The sequence below is a fragment of the Myripristis murdjan genome, chromosome 3 (genome assembly GCF_902150065.1).
Source record: "Myripristis murdjan chromosome 3, fMyrMur1.1, whole genome shotgun sequence".
Lineage (NCBI taxonomy): Eukaryota > Metazoa > Chordata > Actinopteri > Holocentriformes > Holocentridae > Myripristis > Myripristis murdjan.
Genome location: NC_043982.1, coordinates 25950103 through 25970308, shown reverse-complemented (window position 1 = coordinate 25970308; position 20206 = coordinate 25950103). Strand labels below are relative to the sequence as shown.

The 20206-nt window shown below is 40.4% G+C and overlaps 1 protein-coding gene across 1 annotated transcript; it reads left to right on the top strand.

Moving 5' to 3' along the window:
- The first annotated feature begins 92 nt into the window (after positions 1 to 92).
- On the top strand, positions 93 to 12149 carry tdp1 (tyrosyl-DNA phosphodiesterase 1). The gene is made up of 16 exons (XM_030078599.1): positions 93 to 229; positions 1113 to 1697; positions 2311 to 2354; positions 2465 to 2520; positions 3698 to 3794; positions 4741 to 4775; positions 5140 to 5232; positions 5345 to 5515; positions 6511 to 6589; positions 7122 to 7298; positions 7680 to 7728; positions 8068 to 8134; positions 9255 to 9362; positions 9545 to 9647; positions 10589 to 10694; positions 11725 to 12149. Exons 2-16 carry the CDS (start codon positions 1115 to 1117, stop codon positions 11796 to 11798), a joined length of 1842 nt encoding a protein of 613 aa, XP_029934459.1. The 5' UTR covers positions 93 to 229; positions 1113 to 1114; the 3' UTR covers positions 11799 to 12149.
- Positions 12150 to 20206: the final 8057 nt, after the last annotated feature.

The window sequence follows — 20206 nt, the reverse complement described above, 5'->3', positions numbered from 1 at the left end:
AACACATCACCACAAACACATAGAGTGGTCTGGAGGGATTATTGTTGACTGTTTCTCAGTTTGTAGCGGAACTACACTGGAAGACTGAGTTGCAACCCGGCCGCATTTTACTTATGCACGTCGTATAGTCGAGTTTGTGCATGAACGTGCAGAGCGATCATAACTAATAAACAAAAGGTTTAATCAGTCACAACAGCCGACCTGCGCCGCTGTACAGATTTCTGACCTGGTAATGCAAACATCATCCTGCAAACATCACGCATCCTGCAAACATCACGCATCATACAGTCATCACGCATCACACAATCATCAAGCATCATGCAAACATCATGCGCATTCTTTATGCTGCAAATTCGCATATTTGTTCTCTTCAGATTCTCCTAACCCTTTCGTTTATTTGGCTGTAAGTTATAATGCATACTTTTCCGCCTAGGATACATTTTGTATTTATTTTATATTGGGATTCCTATATGCACATATACATTAGCAGATTTTTTCCCACAAATTTCATACCAATGTTTTTTCCTGTCTTGCATGCATTTCCATATGTAATACTTTCATAGCCTGTTCTGTATATATTTTTTTAAGCATTTCTTGTTTGTACCAGTTTTTCCTGCTGTTACTTAAAATATCCTGCATATGCTCTAACTGATAGTTTCTCATACTTTCAAGATGTATTTCACCTTCATTCACTTTAGTGTTAACTTGCATTATATGTTACTGTTACCTGATACAACAACTTAATAATATTTCTCTAGTTGTCTCTGATCACCACCAAAATGTGATCAGTTGTTATTTGATGCAAAGTTGGTCCCCCAGATTTCACACCAGTCTGCTCAGGTTTTGTCAGGATACCCTACTGACAGTCAGACAGACAAAAAAGCTGACAGACAAACGTAACCTCCCCTGGCAGAGGAAACAAAGTTGACCATGTAAGGGCAAAATTAAGGTGTTTTCAGCATGAAAAGGCCTTTGATCACCTGAACACGGTCAGTCTGTCAGTTCAGGGTGGTAGGATATCATCCAGGAAGACACACTAGTGACTTTAGGCTCACTCTCATCCTGCTGCTCTGGTGGCACCGTTGACCTTTGATGCTCATCTCTCTTGCCAGACATGTCTCAGGACAGTCAGCATGGCAAGTGGAGCATCTCCAGCAGTGATGATGATGACGAAGATCCTCTCCCTTCCAGCGGCTCTTCGTCTAAACCCGGTCAAGCGGCTGATTCCAACCACAGCTCCAAACGGGAACCTGTAGCAGCTGCCGCTGTGGTGAAGTCAGAACCAAATAATGGCGCTGCATCCTTGCTTGCCATTGGCTCTGAGGCTAGACAGGCGGCCCATGCCAGCCAGTTAAATCCTGTGAAATACGAATCCAGTCCGTCAATGGCTGGGAAGCGTAAGAAGGAGGCGCTGGAGGACTTGGGCTGGGCTCTCTCCGACAGCGATGATGATGGTGCTGGAGGTGAGAAGGGGAAGAGTCTTAGAGATTTACCCAAGAGGTCACCACCCAGCCCCAAAGCCAAGAAGGTGAAGGAGGAACGCCCTCCCAGCCCGCATGGCCGGGTGTACTACATCGACGAGCCACAGGATTTCTTCGAGGCCAGTGTTCCTCATCTGAACGACACCTACAGGTTTTACCTCAACAAAGTCACAGGGCTGGACAAGAAGTTCAACACTGGAGCTCTGCACATCAGAGGTGAGAAGACTTAAGCTTCGTTCAGTTTGGGTTAACGTTTGAAAATAGAAATAAAACTGCTGGCAGGTCTGTTTCCGGGAATTCATAGCCTCAAGATGACAGAAGGGGGCTTTTGATTGGAAGCTTGCCAGTTTGAATCCTGGGGGAAGTAAGGATTGGGGATATGAATGCGTGCACATTACACTTTGTTTTCACTATCAATAAGGTGTCCATGAAAAGTCCAATTTACATGGATTTGTTGTAGCATAACTGCTCTTTGGCCACCAGTACAAGACTGTGGTTGAACTGCGCGGCTCCCAGTGTGAATTCACATGAATGTGAACCACGGTCCAAAACAATCCCTGGGTAAACCAGGGCTAAATACTGTATCTTGACTCTACTGACCTCACGTGACATCTGTTGGCACCCTGCCACTTAATTTTTATCAAACAACACAACAATGTAGAGAGAGACCCTTCAGTAACCTGAAGGTCCCAGTTTCAGTTCCCCATGACCGAAGGTCTTCTTTGCTGATCCAGGCTTCTGACTTCCCTTTGGAGGTTGGGACAAGCGGAAAGGTGAATATCAAAAAGATTTGTTTTATCTGATCATCCTCATTTTGTCTTTCATCTAGACATCCTCTCGCCATTATTTGGGACGTTGAAGGAATCTGTTCAGGTGAGAGATAATACACAATATGGAAATGGCTGTTTCTACTTCTTCTTTGTGCATTTATCTGCCAGACATGGGAAAAATTCCTGTCTTTTACATGTGTTATGTCTTTGTAGTTTAACTACTGCTTCGATATTGCCTGGATGGTTCAGCAGTACCCACCAGAGTTTAGGTAAGACCTGCTTGTTTTCTCAATGTTCGAATACCAATAAATGATACTATACTCATTAAAGGGATGCCAATTATATGCACCTCGTATCGATGGCAGCCCTGAAGTCTCCAAAATAATGACAGGAGAGAGTGGCCTCTCAGGGATTATGACTTTTATTGAGTGGTTACTGAAGCCTGTGTATAGTTTTTGTCTAAGGCAGAGAGAGCGTTAACAAGGGTTTTCAAGGCAAAAACCAATATTGAGCATCTGTGCTATATTACTGTAATTAAATTGCGGATAGCTGAATCTTTAGCAGTATCTTTAACTTTGACTTTATTGTGGCCAATAAATAAATAAATGAATAAATAAATACCTGTACTCAGTGTTGTATGGGTGGAAAGCCCCTGAAACAGCACTTAGACTATGGGACACTAAAACTCTCCACTGAAACCCAAAGTAATAAAAGGATGATTGCCTACACATTTCAATAGTAAGGAAACCCTGGGACATGTTTATGTTATCTGACAAAAAACATTACAGATGAATGACATGAATAAATAACATTTTCAAAGAAAATACAATTTCAGTGCAGGTTTTTCATACTGTTTTTAGCTGTGCTCAGGTGAAACTTTAATCATGCTTGAGGTGGACAGCACTGACTCAGCAGGACCTGACAGTTCACTGAAGACTGATGTAGGACAGACAGATCAGCAGACTTCTGAATCACATCTGACCAATCATGCTGCTTTACTCAAAGTACCTGATGTGCAAAAACTAATGAAGTTTATAGTTTACTTTTTTAGATGAGAGTTGTGTTTTTAACAAACATCTGGTTCTTTCTTGGTGATGGTTTAATTCATTGACAAATGTGGCCAAAACAGCAAAGTCATTATAGTCAGGCCAAGAAACTAAATGTTGTGCCATCTGGTCCCAGTGGTCGGCATATATATCAACTCACCTCTTTCACCTCCAGCCAAGTGGATGTTTAAAGTAGAATAGGACTCCAAATGGTTGATCAACAGTAGTGCAGACTCACTTACTGGACACTTCAACCATTTTCCAGCCAGCCTGATGTTTAGGCAAGAATAGACAAAACTAGACATTTATCCAGAGTTATCTCATAGCTGGTCGTCGGTGATGATGGTGATTCTGGTGATGAAAATACCAACCATACTCTTGGTTTTGAATGTGTTTCCAGGGATCGTCCAGTTCTGATAGTGCATGGTGATAAGAGGGAAGCCAAGGCCCGGCTGGTCCAGCAGGCTCAGCCCTTCCCTCATGTTCAGCTGTGCCAGGTAAACTCTCACTGCTGCAGGAATCTCTCTTGATATTTGCAACATCACAGTGCATCATAATATTCATCATGTGGTGTTAAAACACAGAGCTTCTATTAGAGAAAAGTGCCAAATACATCCTTCCATATATTATTGTATTCATTCCCCTCTTACCTATGGTGACCTTGTGGCCTACACTAATCAAAATATTCCAGAGTGCTTTTGGCACAGTGTATTGAGCACTGGGGGTCGTTGATCACAAGATTGCAGGTTGGAATCCATTGGTTACTAGTTAGACTGTGAAAAGTTAGATGCAAAGCCTCTGAACAGAGAATAAACTTTTTGATGGGATCTCTCTCGCTGCCCCAAAAACTATGTAATTCTCTTCCACTCACCAGGCAATTTTCCCCCACAATTGATATTTTCAATGGTAATCTTAAAACACAATTTTATTAAATAGTCTTATGCTGTGCCTAACTTAAATAGCACAAGTATTTTCTCCTGAAGTCTCTGTAGGTCCGTGTTGTCATTATGGGCTCTGTTAGACCATGTGCCTATACTATTAATATTATTTTATTGTTGTTGCTGTTATTGTTATTGATGTTAATGGTGTTATCATTATCATTATTAGTATGAATTGGCTTGATTTGACTGGGCAGGTGACTGGGTTTGGGTCCATTGTGGCATAATCCAGCCATGTTCCTTCAGTTTATGACTCTTAAAATATTAGTGCTACAGATCAAAATATTTATATCAACAGAGTTCTTGATTTCAGCTGAATGAAACATAAATGGTGCAAAGTGCTTGAAGCCCTCATATTGCTGCTTGTGGCTGTTTGAATCTAGTTATTATTAATGTCAATATCAATATGAGCATTGACATCTAGGGGTCAGCTATCCTTTGAAGTGGACCAACTCAGATTGGTCCACTTCAAAGGATTGATCAAAGGATTGATCTTCCCTTACAGGCCAAACTGGATATTGCATTTGGGACTCACCACACGTAAGCGCTACTCTTCCTCCCTGACGTTTTTCCTGTTTTCTTCTCTTTACTCACAGAGCAGATTACTTTTTGTTAAGTTGAAAAAGCAGAAGTTGTTTTCTTGTTGTTGTCCTAAAGTGATTCACAATGTCTGTTAGGCGCTGTTCGAGGTGAGTCAGTAACAGGTATGCATGATAATGATCAAATGAAAATCTCAGTTACTAATCATGATTATTAGTCTAAGTGATTTTGGAATATGCCTCCAATACTTGTGGAAAATAAAACTGAGCTATATCATTATATTTAATTAAATATAAAGCTCCAGCACCCAGGATCTTTGCTTATAGTTGTAGCAATTAATGGCCCTCCGTCTTTGTTTGTGCAGTAAGATGATGTTGTTGTGGTACGAGGAAGGCTTCAGAGTCATCATTAACACCTCCAACCTCATCAGAGCCGACTGGTACCAGAAAACACAAGGGTGAGCCCGTTGAGCATGCAGCCGTTGTGTCTTTAGTTTGACATGTGGTGAACGGTAACTGGATATAAGGTCGGGTGGTGGTGGTGCTACTCGGTCTGTGTCTCTATATCAGGATGTGGATGAGCCCGCTGTTTCCACGGTTACCAAAGGGCAGCCCTGCAAGCAGTGGCGAGTCACCCACCTTCTTTAAGAAAGACCTGCTGGAATACCTGGCGTCATACCGCGCACCAGAACTCACCGACTGGATCCAGCGAATCAGAGAGCACGACCTGTCCGAGACCAGGTTAACACCAGACTCACACACATTCACATGGATACACATGCAGGTACACACTGTACATACAGATGTACACACACGGGCACACACATCTATCTTAAAGCAATGTGCGGCACAAAAGAACCAGAATGATAAAAAAATGACTAATTAAGATGCATGATTACATAATACCAAGCCTATGAAAAAGGAATCTAACACAGAGATTTAAAAACTGATACTGATCTACCCAACCTGAGTTTCTGGAGCAAGTTGTTATTATACATACACCACAGATATGCCCAGATCCATATGTGGTATAGAGGGACACAGATATATATACTTCAACACATATACACACAGTTTACTCCCCCATACACAGTTATTATACACAGTTTATTCCCCCACAGGTAGCACACACATCCAGCTCACCAAGTGCAGTGATAGCAGTCCAAACACCAGTGAATGAATGAATAAATAAAAGGTGCTGCCTGTCTCATCTTCACATTATATCTACATTAGGGAGTTATTTAATCTAACATGTAGATTGGGAGGCTCGTGAATCGTTCTCCTGTCCTCTGATGGTTCTGTAGTTTAATGACAGTGTGGCCTGATGTTTTCTGTAGCCACCATTTGTAAGTTAATTATGTAAGAGAGTAAAGTAAGGAAGATTCTTTAATTTATGTATTTTTTGTTTGTATTTGTCTGTTTGATAGGGACAGATCACGTTAATGAACATCAGTATGAAATACAAGATGCAAACATGCCAGAGTTAACAAGAATGCTAATTTATGTCCGTAGTCCCTTGGCAGGTACCAAACAGCAAAAACGATATGAGTAACAGCAGCCAGATGTAAATACAAATATTCAAATACACAAATAGAAAAAGACAAGGTACTAGATCATTCTTTTGACATCTCAGTTGGGCTTCTCCTTGCTTTCCCTGGGTAAGGGATTGTTCTGTCTCATTCAGTGTGTTGGTGAAACATAAGACATAAACCCACACTCTTATTCTTTGTCATCAGGGTATATCTGATTGGCTCAACCCCAGGGAGGTACGTCGGTTCAGACATGGAGCGCTGGGGCCACCTGAGACTGAGGAAGGTAGAAACTTCTCTTTGTCCTCCCATAGTCTTCCTCATTTTCTCCTCCCCTCTGTTCGACCAGTTACTAACTCACAGCTTTGTGAGTGATTGATCGTCTGTATTAAACCGTATTAAAAATCTGGCCGGATACACGGATTCCACTACTGCTTTTAAATATAAAGAATAAAAGTACTTAGGCTAAGTGGCCCTACATGGCGAATCATCATCACTCATAGACATGACCATTAACATATATTACCTTATCACAGGCAATTTAAGTGTCTGGACAATATTCCCTATAAGTATCTAACAGCATTTTAGCGCATCATTGGCTAAATTGGGAAATGTCTAAATGATTAAATGTTACCTGCAGCACTCCAGTGCCCCTATTTTTTCTTATCTACTGTTAAAGAGATGCTGCAGCAGACTTACTGCACTTTTGTCAGTTCATTTAATATTTTTGTTGCTCTCATGTCATATGCCATTGTATTAAAAGGATAACTAACTACATTCAGTCACAATAATCCTTTCCTTCCCTTATGTGTTTATAGTTGTTGTACGAGCACACACAACCTTTTCCTGATGAAGAAAGCTGGCCTGTGATTGGCCAGTTCTCCAGTATCGGCTCTATGGGGCTGGATAAGACCAAATGGTTGGCGGGGGAGTTCCAGCGCACCCTGACCACGCTGGGGAAGTCCTCTCTCCGCTCGGACCCCACCATTCATTTGGTGTGTTCCTCCAACACAAACTTGGTGCAGTGCACTCCTAGTCTGATGATGCAGCATTCAGGTCCTACAGGAAAGTTCTCTACTAGAAAATACTTTTATTTTCAGCTTACAGCTGGTAGATGTTGCCAGATAATAGGGTAAGACTGATTTATTGGTTAAAGATATATTGGGCCATATCTGCCTTTTTTTTTTTTTTTAATGTCTGCTATTGTTGTGTCCACGTCCTCATTCTTCTGGTATGCCCATTCTCTGCTTTCCTATTATCCTGTATTTATCCTGCATCCTATTTATCCTATATCCTATATATATCTGTCTGAGAGCGATATAACAAGAAAACTAATTGCTCATTACACTGAATAAACACAAAATGATTGATTGCAGGTGTATCCATCAGTGGAGGACGTGAGAACAAGTTTGGAAGGCTACCCAGGTGAGTTAAAATGATGCACATTTTAACGTTGTTTTTCTATTAACACATAAATTCATTACTGAAATCAGTTCTGGAAGTCACATGCAAACACCTACTGCGTTGGTCTTACTATAGATCCTTGTAGGTCATTTCCCAAATCTTTGTAAAGTTGGAAATGTCCACCAACCAAATGTTTGGTAAATTTGAGCAATGGGGGACACAGCCCCTTAGGCAGCTTATTTGCCTGGTTACTAGATTTTTTTTTTATTTGTTTAACACTGCATTGCTCAATTGCCTTAGTGATTAAACGTTTAGTTTATTGTTTATTTTAGTTATATTGTACCTCTTTCTGTGCTCCAGCGGGAGGCTCCCTTCCCTACAGCATCCAGACAGCTCAGAAGCAGCTCTGGCTCCACTCCTACTTTCAGTAAGTTCAGTCCTACTTACAGTAAGTCACCCTGTCAATCTGACTCTTTTTCTTGGCCTCCACAGTTTGGCCATCACCTTTGTTTTTGCCCTGATTTGCCACCAAAGAAGCTTGCAGTTGTATCACAAATCTGCCATCCCCTGGCACAATTTTTGAGGTCCATTAAGCTGTTCTCAACACATGTTAAATACATAACATTTTTAAGATGATTTTTGGCAATTTTCTCTTTTGATAGTGACAGTAGAGAGATACAGGAAAGGGAAAGAGGGCTAATGACATGAAGCAAAGGGCTCGGGCTGCTGCAGTAAGGACACAGCCTTTTTAAGTTATATGTCGGAACTTCACCAAGGTGCCACACTTCAGATGTAGTTTTCTTTTCTTTTTCTTGCTCCCTGGAAGGCTCACAATTGCCATTTGTCCTAACAAAGTTAGTTTGTAAAGATGAGGTTGATGTACTTTTTTGCAGTGGCTCCCAAACCCTAGAATTCTCTCCTTGTCTACAGCAGGTCATCTGAGGCTTTACCTGGTTTTAAAGCTGAGACATTAAATTGCAACTAAACCCCAAACCCAAATCTGTCTGAAGCCTGACCTTTAATAGTGAAAAGCAGGATGCCTGGTCTTTGGTGGCAGGCAGTCTCACCACCTGTTCTACCCTATGGGTCTGTTGTCTTTACTCCATTGTTAATCTTCTCACTTCCACTTTGTTCATCACAATACCTCTGTACAGCACTTCTCACAGCTGTGTTGTTTTAAGAATAACTTTAATTTGATTTAAGATGTGTCAGGGCAGCTGAGGAAACATGCACCATGAGTCAAATGCTGGATAAATAAACGTCTGCTCTCTGGAGCACCAGATAAAGCACATTCATCAGTGGCAGGACATCTTAACGTGTACAGGTCAGGGCAATGAATGAATATGTTTGAGAGGAATGAGAAAGTCTACAGGCATTAGAACTGTTGGTACAGAATGGAAACCTTGTCTCCAGTGTGGCCACCAGATGGTGCTTTACATCACTTGAATGTTCTCCATACAGTTTGATCACACGTTTGATTAAAGAGATGCATAAAATATACATGTGTTTGTGTGTGTGTGTGTGTGTGTGTGTGTGTGTGTGTGTAGCCGGTGGAAAGCAGATACAACAGGGAGGAGTCATGCCATGCCACACATTAAGACTTACATGAGGACATCACCAGATTTCACCCAATTGGCCTGGTTCCTTATCACAAGGTGTGTGTCTACGAATTTTATATTTATCTGTTTTTCTGTACATAGTTTTATACCTTTCCTTCTTTCTTTGCAGCACGACTTACAAGGAACACTTTATAGTAGTTTCAGTTTTGATGGTGAAGATGTTCAACCAGGAAGTGAGAACTTCCTTAACCCTTAAATGTGTGTGTGTCTGTGCTCAGTGCCAACCTATCAAAGGCGGCATGGGGTGCGTTGGAGAAGAACAACACACAGGTGATGGTTCGCTCATATGAGCTGGGAGTCCTCTACCTGCCCTCTGCCTTTGTAAGAACACACACACACACACACACTCACACACACATTAAAAAGTAACAATTAACAAAAGTTGAAAAAAAAAAGTGTGTGTGCTGTTTTCACTACAGCAGTGAGGTTGAGACTTGGCTTGTTATTACAGTTGAATTGTTTTAACTCTTTCACTTACAGGAACAACAACTACTACACACACACACACTCACATCAATATATCTTTTTGCTTTCTAAACAGGCATTAGTAATTAGTCATTTGCAATGGTGTAACACATAGGGCCTTATTTTAACTCTGCGGTTGCAACGACCAATGCAAAGTCCTGAGTGAGGGTCTATTCAGACTCACTGTTTTCATTCACCTGAGCGCAGCCTGGCCAACACATGCTATGCAGAAAGGTCTACCATCTGTAGACTATAAATGGATAAAACAAGTGGACATGCAATTCATTATTGTTTTTCTCTTAAACAAAATAACAAATATAACTAACACAGTAAAGAAAATGCTGCTTGCCATGGCTGCAATTCCTCTGCCAGCTGGTCCCTCCTTTGCTGTGCATTGTGTATCAAGTTCATCTGTTGTACCATCGCCACAGTTATACATTTTTACATCTAATTTTTGCTCAACAGTCAGTGTTAATTGCCTCAAAGTAGCAACTGTAATTGTGACCAAATACAGTAGATGTAACGTTATTAAACCACATGGGGCACTTCAGTCATTGCAAAAACAAATAGTCATGGAATTCAGCTAAGGTGAATAGAATGTGATAGTGAATACAACAAAAGGCAACATAAACATAGCCAGCTGGCAGTTTCACCTGTAGAATTTGTCAAAGCAACAGGAAGCCAAAAAACAGGAACAAAAATACAAAATCTAACTAAAAAAATCCACATAATAGTGCTTTATAAATGAAGTGCATTGCAAAGCTGGTTTATACGGTGTGATGGTCGTCTCCTTCCAGAACATGAAGACCTTCCCCGTTCAGAGAAATCCATTTCCTGTCTCCTCATCCTCCTCTGGTTTCCCCGTGCCCTTTGACCTCCCTCCTACACACTACTCCACTAAAGGTACAGGAATACGTGGTTTGTGTGTTGTGGGCCTGTGTGTGTGTGTGTGTGTGTGTGTGTGTGTGTGTGTGTGTGTGTGTGTGTGTGTCTGTGTTGTCATGATCATCTTCACAATTTTGATCCTACTTTGAAAACCTGCCTTTTATAAACGTTCACTACTTTCCAAAAAATCTGCTAACTGTAATCTCAAATCATTTTTTTTTTTTTTAATTTTACTATTTTAAAACATATTTCCTGTGTATGACTGTAACAAAAAAAGAATCTCAAGGCTCTTTCCATCCTAGCAAAAATAGACTACTGCACCCTGCACAAGACCAGGTGTATTTGCATAATCCGATAAATTCAAATCTATTTTTGCCTTGGCATTCTTTTTTTTTGTGTGTGTGCGTGTGTGTTCGTACATGGGCACACCACATCCCATCGGAGCACCTCCACGGATAACACTGGAAGTTCAAGGAGTGTTCATCTACTAGTGAATTTGGATATTGCCTCCTTTGCTTGCTGACAACTGTCTGAAGCAGCCAAAGTTCATAGTTGAGATTTGAATTTCTATTTAATCTCAGAGGGTGATGATCAAGCAAGTGTTCCTGGTAGATTATTGGCTCCATGTTAGCATGGAGTGAATGGTCTACCAGGGATGACTGGTGTGTATGATCACATAACATAACTGGCTAAGATGACCAGTGAGTCAGCCCGCCCTGAACTTGAGGTGTTTCTTTAAAAGCCAAACAGACAAATCAGCAGCCCGGCTCCTGACAGTGAACTGTCAGGCAGTGAAACATTCAAGAGTAACGGAGACCTAAAAGCACAAAGGCAGCAGCATCAATCAGCCCATCAGATGTTGAACTGAATCAGAATATGTCTGAACTGTTTGACAGACTCATGCATTTAATAATGACTCTATTACAGTATGATTAAATTTTTAGATATTAAATTTGCTATTGGAATCAGATTCAATTTTAGCATCATGACAATACCACTGTGTGTTGTGGGTTGGGCGTGTGTAATTTTTTTTTCTCTCTATTCTCAGATCAGCCATGGATCTGGAACATTCCTTACAGCCAGGCTCCCGACACACACGGCAACATCTGGGTTCCCTCCTGAACACATGCAGACACGCACACACACACACACACACACACACACACACATAAATCTCTCTCTCCCTCTCTCTCATTCTCTCTCTATCTTTATTCTTGCCTTATTGTGTTGCGTCCATACTTAAATCTTCTTTGGTAACTGTCAACACTGGCTGTAGTTAATCAGTAGGATTGTTAACATGTTTTATATATTATAATACTGTAGACTCACAAGTTTTCTACCAATAAATGCAATAATTTTGTAGTATATTGCAGTGTCGTCTCATCTCATTTTCTTGTTTTCTTGCCTCAGTCTTTTTATGGTTACTTTTGTATGTATGATATCAATAACTGAAATGTTTACACGGCAAAAGCGGCCTGTCCAAGCAAGCAGCAAACAAGACAAACAAACAGAATATTGAACACTGACAAATACAGTCACATAAAGGATTATGGGCAACATCTGCATTTTCACTCAGTGTGATAAATTATTAGACATAGGAAACTGGCCCTGCATGCTTCCCTGATGTTGGTCAAGCTGTCTTATGTGGCTGTTTTCAAAGTCAACCAGCATTTCTCCACCGATTACACAAATGCTGTTTGTTATTTCTGCTGTGTTGAGTTACTGCTCTGCGATGGACTGGCGACCTGTCCAGGGTGTTTCCTTGCCTTCGCCCTATGAGCGCTGGTATAGGCTCCAGCACCCCCACGCGACCCTAGTGAGGATAAGCGGTTTAGAAGATGAATGAATGAATGAATGAATGAGTTACTGCTGAAAAGTGTATGAAGTCAGTTTTACGTCACTGGAACGAGTTGTGAGTTTGTAACTTTGCAGTTTTGATACTGTGATTTGCCTCATATTTGGGTTATTCATGATTGTTTACTAAATGTTAGGCTTTGTACCAATTTGTTATTCACAGTACCAAAAACAAATATTCTATTCTAGGCATTCAGTGTTAAGATGTATAAACCATATTTTTGGCAGGTTTTTCCATTCACAAGTACTTCCAACCACTGTTAGACAGAAACACCCGTCTACCTACCCTGCCAGGGTGGGACATGGATTATGTAGATATGGTAATATTTCCAGATCGAATGTGTGGTAGTCTACAAAGGGAAAGGCATGGAAACACTGCTGAGTAATATTCATATTATCATATTATTCTGTAATATTCTAATTATCTTTTCCTTGGATTGCCACTTGAGATTCTGCTAAAGAGTCTGTCCTATCTGGATGCTCCCGCTCTTTTCTGCATCAGCCACGTTCAACAAGTTCTTCTGCCATCATCTTCTATACGTGAGTCTGATAAAGGTTTATGATCAGTGTCTGAAATATGAAATACTGACAGCGCTCTTGCAGAGAGGGGAGGTCAAGCTTGGTCACTGACTATCAAGAGCTTTTACATTGGCTTACTTAACTGGAAATTAAATTAAATCTTTGTTAGATTTTATTTCTTTCTTTATTAATTTCCCTCAGTTTTTTCACATCACATTGTATTCCAAATCTCACCTGTTTTTTGGTTGTTTTTTTTTTTGTTGTTGTTTTTTGTGTTGTTTTTTACACAGTTTTAGCTGCAGGCTGGTGGAGAAGTGGTGGCAAATAACATGAAAGCGGGAATTTATGTGACATTATTATTGTTACTTTATTATTTCCATATACTACGTGTCCATAATATCCAATTTCATTGTGCATGTATGGTTTCGTACTAGCCGAATTATCTTTTATAAATCATTATTATATTTATAATAAAGTAATTAGATGAGCGCTATAAATAGGCTGAGCTGTGTGTAATGGCTGTGTGTAATGACAGTGATGCCGGCTTCGGTGCTGTTAAAGGACCTTGCTGTCCTTTCAGTTGTCATGTCTAAAGCATGAATTAGCAGCAAAAGGTATTTAAATGGAAGTGAGCAAAGTAGGGGTGTGTTAACCTCTATTTATGGTGGAGTGGACATTAGGCTTGTGCACGTACAAACAATTACACAGAGACTGATATTTCAAACAGAACCATGTGTACACACTGCTTTATAAATCTAATCCTTCTGGCTTTGTGCCTAGTCATGTATCTAAACACAGTTTTATGCATCTGGCCCCTGGTTGTGAAAAAATACTTGCATTGTATGATTTGCATGATGGACTATTCTTAAATGTGTTGCTGGTAGTTAAGGCAATCAAGTGTCCATTGTGTGTTTATGAAACATTTAAACTGCTAAGCGACATTTCCCTTCTTTTTGAAGTCTTGTCAGTTACATTTATGTGAGACTATCAAATAAATGATTTTTGTTGTTTGCTGTAGCCTCTGGTATACTATCCAGGCAAACGCAAGTGTTTATTATAACTATATTTCCAATCTGTGTCTTGGGCCTGTCTGTTTTCTATGTCACTCTGTCTGTCTTTCTGTCAGTCAGCAGTTAGATCACCATGATAATTGGTGACAGCACTCATGTTGTCAAGAGGATGTAAATTTTAGTGACCCCATGGCTTTCCCTCTAGCACCACCAGAGGGCCAAAATGTTGTAACTCTTGCAGTGGTCAGTAGTATGTACTGTAGCTGCAGACCGCCTCTGTGGCTGGGCAGGGCTCTCTGACTGGGCACGGCTCCCTGGCTAGGCTGGCGGAAGTTAATCTTGCATCATTAAGATAAAAGCTGAACTCTTCTATCAATTAATGCAATTATACGACACTATGGTTTAGGAATGTGTATGGTTTTATTGCTGTAAAATATGTCATATCTTAATATTAATTATGCATTGTATAATATTAATTCTAGCAACCTGCATGTCACCTGGGAACGTGCAAGCATGTTTGAGCCCAGACAAGCCCACTTGTGCTGTGATCGTATGCTGGAGCGGAGACTGTTGGTCCAAGTACCACCACATTTCCACCCTGCAGCTCTACGGTTTCATGCAGAAAACCTCCAGCTGGCCCAGTATAAAGAAGTAAGACTGACAGAAGTAAGATCTCTCCTCTCCTCTTTTCCCCTCTCCTCTCAAAAAAATTAAAGACAGAATGGTCAAACTGATGCTTCTAAAGCCTGGCATCATCATTGGCATCTTGAGGGTAAATACTTTGACAGGCAGACAACATGTTACATCAGTTTTTTGCTTGTTGTGACTAAATTTGCCTGAGATAAGAAGAATTTTAACCAAAAGTGACTTCTTTAAAGTTAGTTGAATAGTTTAAATGATCTACAGCATCAGGAAACAAATAGGAAAATGTACACTACTCAAAAAAGCTAAGCGGATGGATTTATGTCTCTGCAGGGTCAGAGCTCTATTACCTTTTTCATGATCAGCCTCCATTCCACAGGCTGGTGGTAAAGAGTCTCCTGGGAGCCTGAGTCTGGTAAGCTTCCCTCACTGAAGCACTCATTATTCACTTGCTTCAGGGACTTGCACTATATTTCCACCAGATGGCTCGGGCTCAGACGCAAAGGATGCAGCTGACACAAGTTGTTTGATGCCTCTGAGATTTGAAGCATCAGTAGCTCTGGGGCCATTTCATCATGGCTAATAATGCCTTTGAAGTGATATAAAAGATGTCCCGCTCTATCGTCTGCTTTTCATGTTTGCAGACCAGCTAGCTGCTCCACCGCTGTTTTTTTTTTTGTTTTTTTTTTTAATCAGATCTCATCTGGACTCAGCAATATCCAGGTTTTCATTCAAACCAAACACCACAGCAGCAGATATCACTGATTACCACATCTTCAACTAGACAGAGGGTTATTCACTGGTGAAATCTGCTGCTGTGGCATTTGGTTTGAGTGAAAACCTGCATTGGTCTCAGCACGGGAGAGAACGAGTGAACTGTACATTTATTTCCATAAGTTTGGAGCAGACACATAAAGAGGGTTTAACCCATCACACAGCATCTCTAGTGAGTCTTGGGCCACTGAAAGCAATATAATTTGAAAACATGTGCCTGATACCATCAGTGTGTTTCCACATTTGGGCTGTAAAAGGTCATTCTCTGATGTGGCAAAGTCTGATTGACCTCAGACTTGTTCCCTAAGAGTTGTAATCCTGTCAAGTGATATGCACGCTTATTGTATTTTCTTGCTAGGGACTACTTTTCTTAGTTTTATCAGATTGTAAGATTAGAAAAAATGATTACTCTATTCGTTATGAGCCTTGTACTTCAAGAGGACATAGGCCCCTGTGCTGGTTCCTGGTGAGCTCACAATGCCACAGCGCAACCTCTGAGACGCCTCCTCATGTCCTGCCGTCATACCAGTTTTCCTGTTATTTTTATTGCATTTTTCCTCCTCAAGTCCTTACTATGAGCCAGTAGACAAACCCCCTTTTGATGACATGGACCCCAAGTACGGTTTCCATGGCTACACGCTACACATTGTTCTCCACAACACTGACACTGAGATCATGTCCAGTCAACTCTCCTGCCAGAGAAGTAAACAGCTTTTCTCATGCTCAGGAGATGACCCAATGACACGATACTGACAATATATGGAGGATCTCTAGGCTATATAAAAGTCTCAAAATGACTTTAATTGCATTAACTACATTGAATGCCTTCAAGTATCTAAAAAGGTATTGTATACAAATTTTAGAGATCTTGCACATGGGTGGAAAGCAGAGCAAACACATTGAGGAAATTGTGGTCATTTGGTGAAACATAATCGCCAGTTTTGATGCAATATGCCAAAAAATACTAGTTTCATTCATTCTTCTCTTGCATTGTTATAACCTACATTAGCCTTATAGTGTTTCATAATAACAGATTTGTTTCTTTATTTTTGTGATTAATTGGGTCTAAAATTTAAATTGAGGTAACATTAACAAAGTCTTAAACGGTTTGTGATGTTAAAGATTTTAACATCATGTTAAATCTTTTATCGTGCGCTTAAGAGCCAAGTCACCTAACACTACAGTGTGAAAACATTTGTGCCTCTTGGTTATGTGGCATTGATGATGATGAAATGGCAGCAACAGAACAGAGAGCTGGACTTAAATACAAATCTGATCAAGGAAAAAAGAACAGGTGGGTTGACAGGGGGAGAGGCAAGGAACTGATATGCTTGGAGATGAAAAATCAGCAGGTAAACATGGAGCAAGGCTGGCAAGGCTAATCCAGTGCAGGGTAAACGATTGATTGATCGATTGTTAATACTTTATTGTCAGTTGTTGTGTATCAACAACAAGACAAGAAACAAATGCATACATGACACCACAGTCACTGAGGACAATACTTAGTGCAGATATCAGATACTGCTTCACATTTCATTTGGGATTGTGTTCTTCATTTAACTTTAGGACTGACTGGTACACAAAAGAGTGTTTCAATCTGACCCCACTGAAACGTGGAACCTTGTATCTCTGGTTTGATGGCAGCTGGATATATTCACTGTTCAAGGCATGGTTGGGGTTTGACAATATTGTTAGCCAGCCTCAGTATGTTGTTATGGTAGGCTGATTCATAAAGTTTCTCAAGTGGTCGTCTTACAATCTTTGAACAGATTTTCATTTGGTGTAGCAATTTAGATTTTAAAGACGTGGTAAAACTCTTGTACCATGTGGCATTGCAATACTGGAGAACGCTCATAATCACAGAAGTAAAAAATAAGAGTAGAATTAGTTTACTAGTGCCAAAAGATCTGAGACGTCTGAGAAAATAAATTCTTACTCTTAAAACAAGCTGAGTAAAACTACGAGAAAAAAGGAGGGACACTCACAGGAAATATCTTAGGAAAGAGAAGATTACCACACAATCTGTGACAGGCCTTTTGAGCTAAACAACCAGTTTTGTCAGCAGGACAGGTCAGGCTCTGCTTCTTGAACGTCCAGAAACCAGCATGGGGCCAGAGTGGTAGAGTGGCAGAGTGCACACCACACATCAAGGCTAAGTCCATACCATAGCAATCAGGGCTAGATTCTGGACTGGGCCATTTGCTTCATGCATGTCACCCCCTCTCTCTTCCCTGCCTTTCCTGTCTCTCTCTACTGTCGCTTTCAAATAAAGCAGAAATAGCGACGAATAAAAATCTTTCAAAAAAACACAGCATGGGTCACCCTAATTTTCTGAAGACAGGGCAAACACAAACCACAGGGGGAAAAAAACTGTGTTTCAAAAGTATGAAAATTATGGATTGTCCTGCTCAGACTGAGAAGCACTCTAACGAACTCCAGACTCCTGTTATTCCACTACACTATGGCCAAGAGAGGCAGGGATTTCTCTTCTTTGGACATCTTGGTGGAGGGTCAGCTGTCATAATGGGGCTCTCCAGCAGAGGCACATTGGAGTTTTTTCATATACTGAGTCACAGATCTAATCACTAGATCATTATGTGCCTATAGTATCTCTAAAGGACAGGCTGGTGGAGTAGTATGTGTGGACTGGAATGAGACCAGCAATCACTGTTGCTCCCCACTATTGTAAAGTGATCTATACAAGCAAAATATTTCTTGTACCATTGAATTAGCCCAGAAAAAAGTGTGCTGAGGTCTGGGGTTGGGGAGATTGGTGTTGGGGGGTTATATAAGTGAAAGTATGCTAACTTTGCGCAGGAAGACACTTGTAAGAAGTGGCACTAATCCAGGGTCAAAATGTTGCCAAAGCAATCATGGATGAAATGGTCCACATGACAGACTTTAATAGACTGTAGACTCCTCATATAGGGAACCTGGAACATGTCCAGATAGAGGAGCACACCTTAAGAAAACCCTACTTGAAGACATGGAGATCACAGGGTTTGATCGGGTCAGGGCAAACAGTCTTTTGTCAAAGTGCCAGATGTCCCAGTAGCTCCAACTCAAGTCTCAACTGTTGCAGCGCAAGTCGTGACTGTTTCAGATATCCCATCAACTCTCACAGTTTCCTCTGACGCAGGCTGTAATACCAGAGGGGGAGACAACAAAGAGAACGTGATGATACTGCAACATGTGTATTAAGCTGTAAGCCTGCCAATACCAAACCATAATCACAAGACCACCCCATAAAATTATAACATGTCTCCAAAAGCACAAGAATTTTCTGACCTTTTTTCTGTGGATTTTTCTGTGGACTACAAGCAAATTATGAACTTTGACAAGACTGGCAAGGAGGAGAAGAAGCTTTACTGACTGCTAAAAGCTAAAAACAAAAACAGTAAAGTGAAAATGATATAAGGTTATTGATACTCTGATGAGAGTTGTGTGATGAAGATTCATTCACTGGGTTACCAGTCTGATATACGATTTTTACTTTGTTGTTATTGTAACCATAGGAACTTTCTGTTGGGTTGATGAAAGAGCAATGTATTTACTTTACACTTTGGCTTACTTAAGAAAACTCTTGGTATGACTCATAGGCTATTCTTGTAAACAGACAGCAAGCCAGTGTGGTTTGCTTATCTTTGTGGTTGGTTCTCTATTTTTTAAATTCATCTTAGCATCCTGGTTAATCTTGTGGTTTTTACTTTGAAAGGTTTGTTTCATCCACACATCTTATTTAACCCTCTGGTTTATATTTGAAACTTTTTTTCAGTTATTCTAGGACTTGTTATTTTGTTTCAATGTCATGAAAATTCTAAAACAATAAAATGTAAGTTCATGATTGGTTGAACTGTGTTAGATAGTCAGTAAGAAACATAGAAACTAAGCAAAAATGATGGTTGGTAATCTTGTCAAGTGCATCCAGACACACTACTGGTTTGGACAATGAAACAATGTTCAACAACAGTGTTGATCACCTTTTTGCCATTTTACTGAAGGTAGGTGAAGTTAGAAAAACACTTCAGCCTCACTTGGCCAGCCTTAGGCCCCACCTAATGCTGGTCCTGCCTGTAGGTATGTCCATCTGTATGTCTGTTTGTTCAACACTTTACTCCAAGCCAACATACCTCAAAGTCATCCATGGTCCCCAGAGGATGAACCATCTCATTGTTGGTGACCTCACCACCTTTCTGTAGCGCCACCCTGAGGCCAAAATGTTAAACGTGTACCCAAGATCTCACCAAGTCTAATCAGTGAATTGCCATAATATTTATTGAATGCATTCATACACTCCATAGGAAGTTTCCTCTTGATTTTGGTGGCCTTATGATCTTTTCTGTAGCACCTCTGTTACGCCAAAATAGATTTTTTAAATTTTTGACTTTTTACTTTTTAGTTTATTTTTTACCCAATATAAGCCTTGGTTTCATAGATTTTTACATTTTAAAGTTTAACTACATACATTACATAAGATACAATACACTAGAGCCTTTACTTGCCATTTGTACAGGTGGACATACAGTACATGTACATTAGAATGCTTTCACAGTTCCCATTAGTCAGGCTTAAAAAACAAACAAACATAATACACAATTAATGAACACATAACAATCTTGGTCTGTGAACTATACTATACTATACTATACAATGCCATACTGTGCAGGTTAACACCACCAGATCAGGCTTTGCCAAGCGGGTAGGTGTGGTGCCATGGCCAGTCATTGACAG

Coding starts and splice junctions, on each gene's coding strand:
- tdp1 (XM_030078599.1), top strand. CDS start 1,115: ATGTCTCAGGACAGTCAGCATGGCAAGTGGAGCATCTCCAGCAGTGAT. Junction 3,795..4,740: donor CTCATGTTCAGCTGTGCCAG/GTAAACTCTCAC, acceptor CTTCCCTTACAG/GCCAAACTGGATATTGCATT. Junction 8,135..9,254: donor TGGCTCCACTCCTACTTTCA/GTAAGTTCAGTC, acceptor GTGTGTGTGTAG/CCGGTGGAAAGCAGATACAA.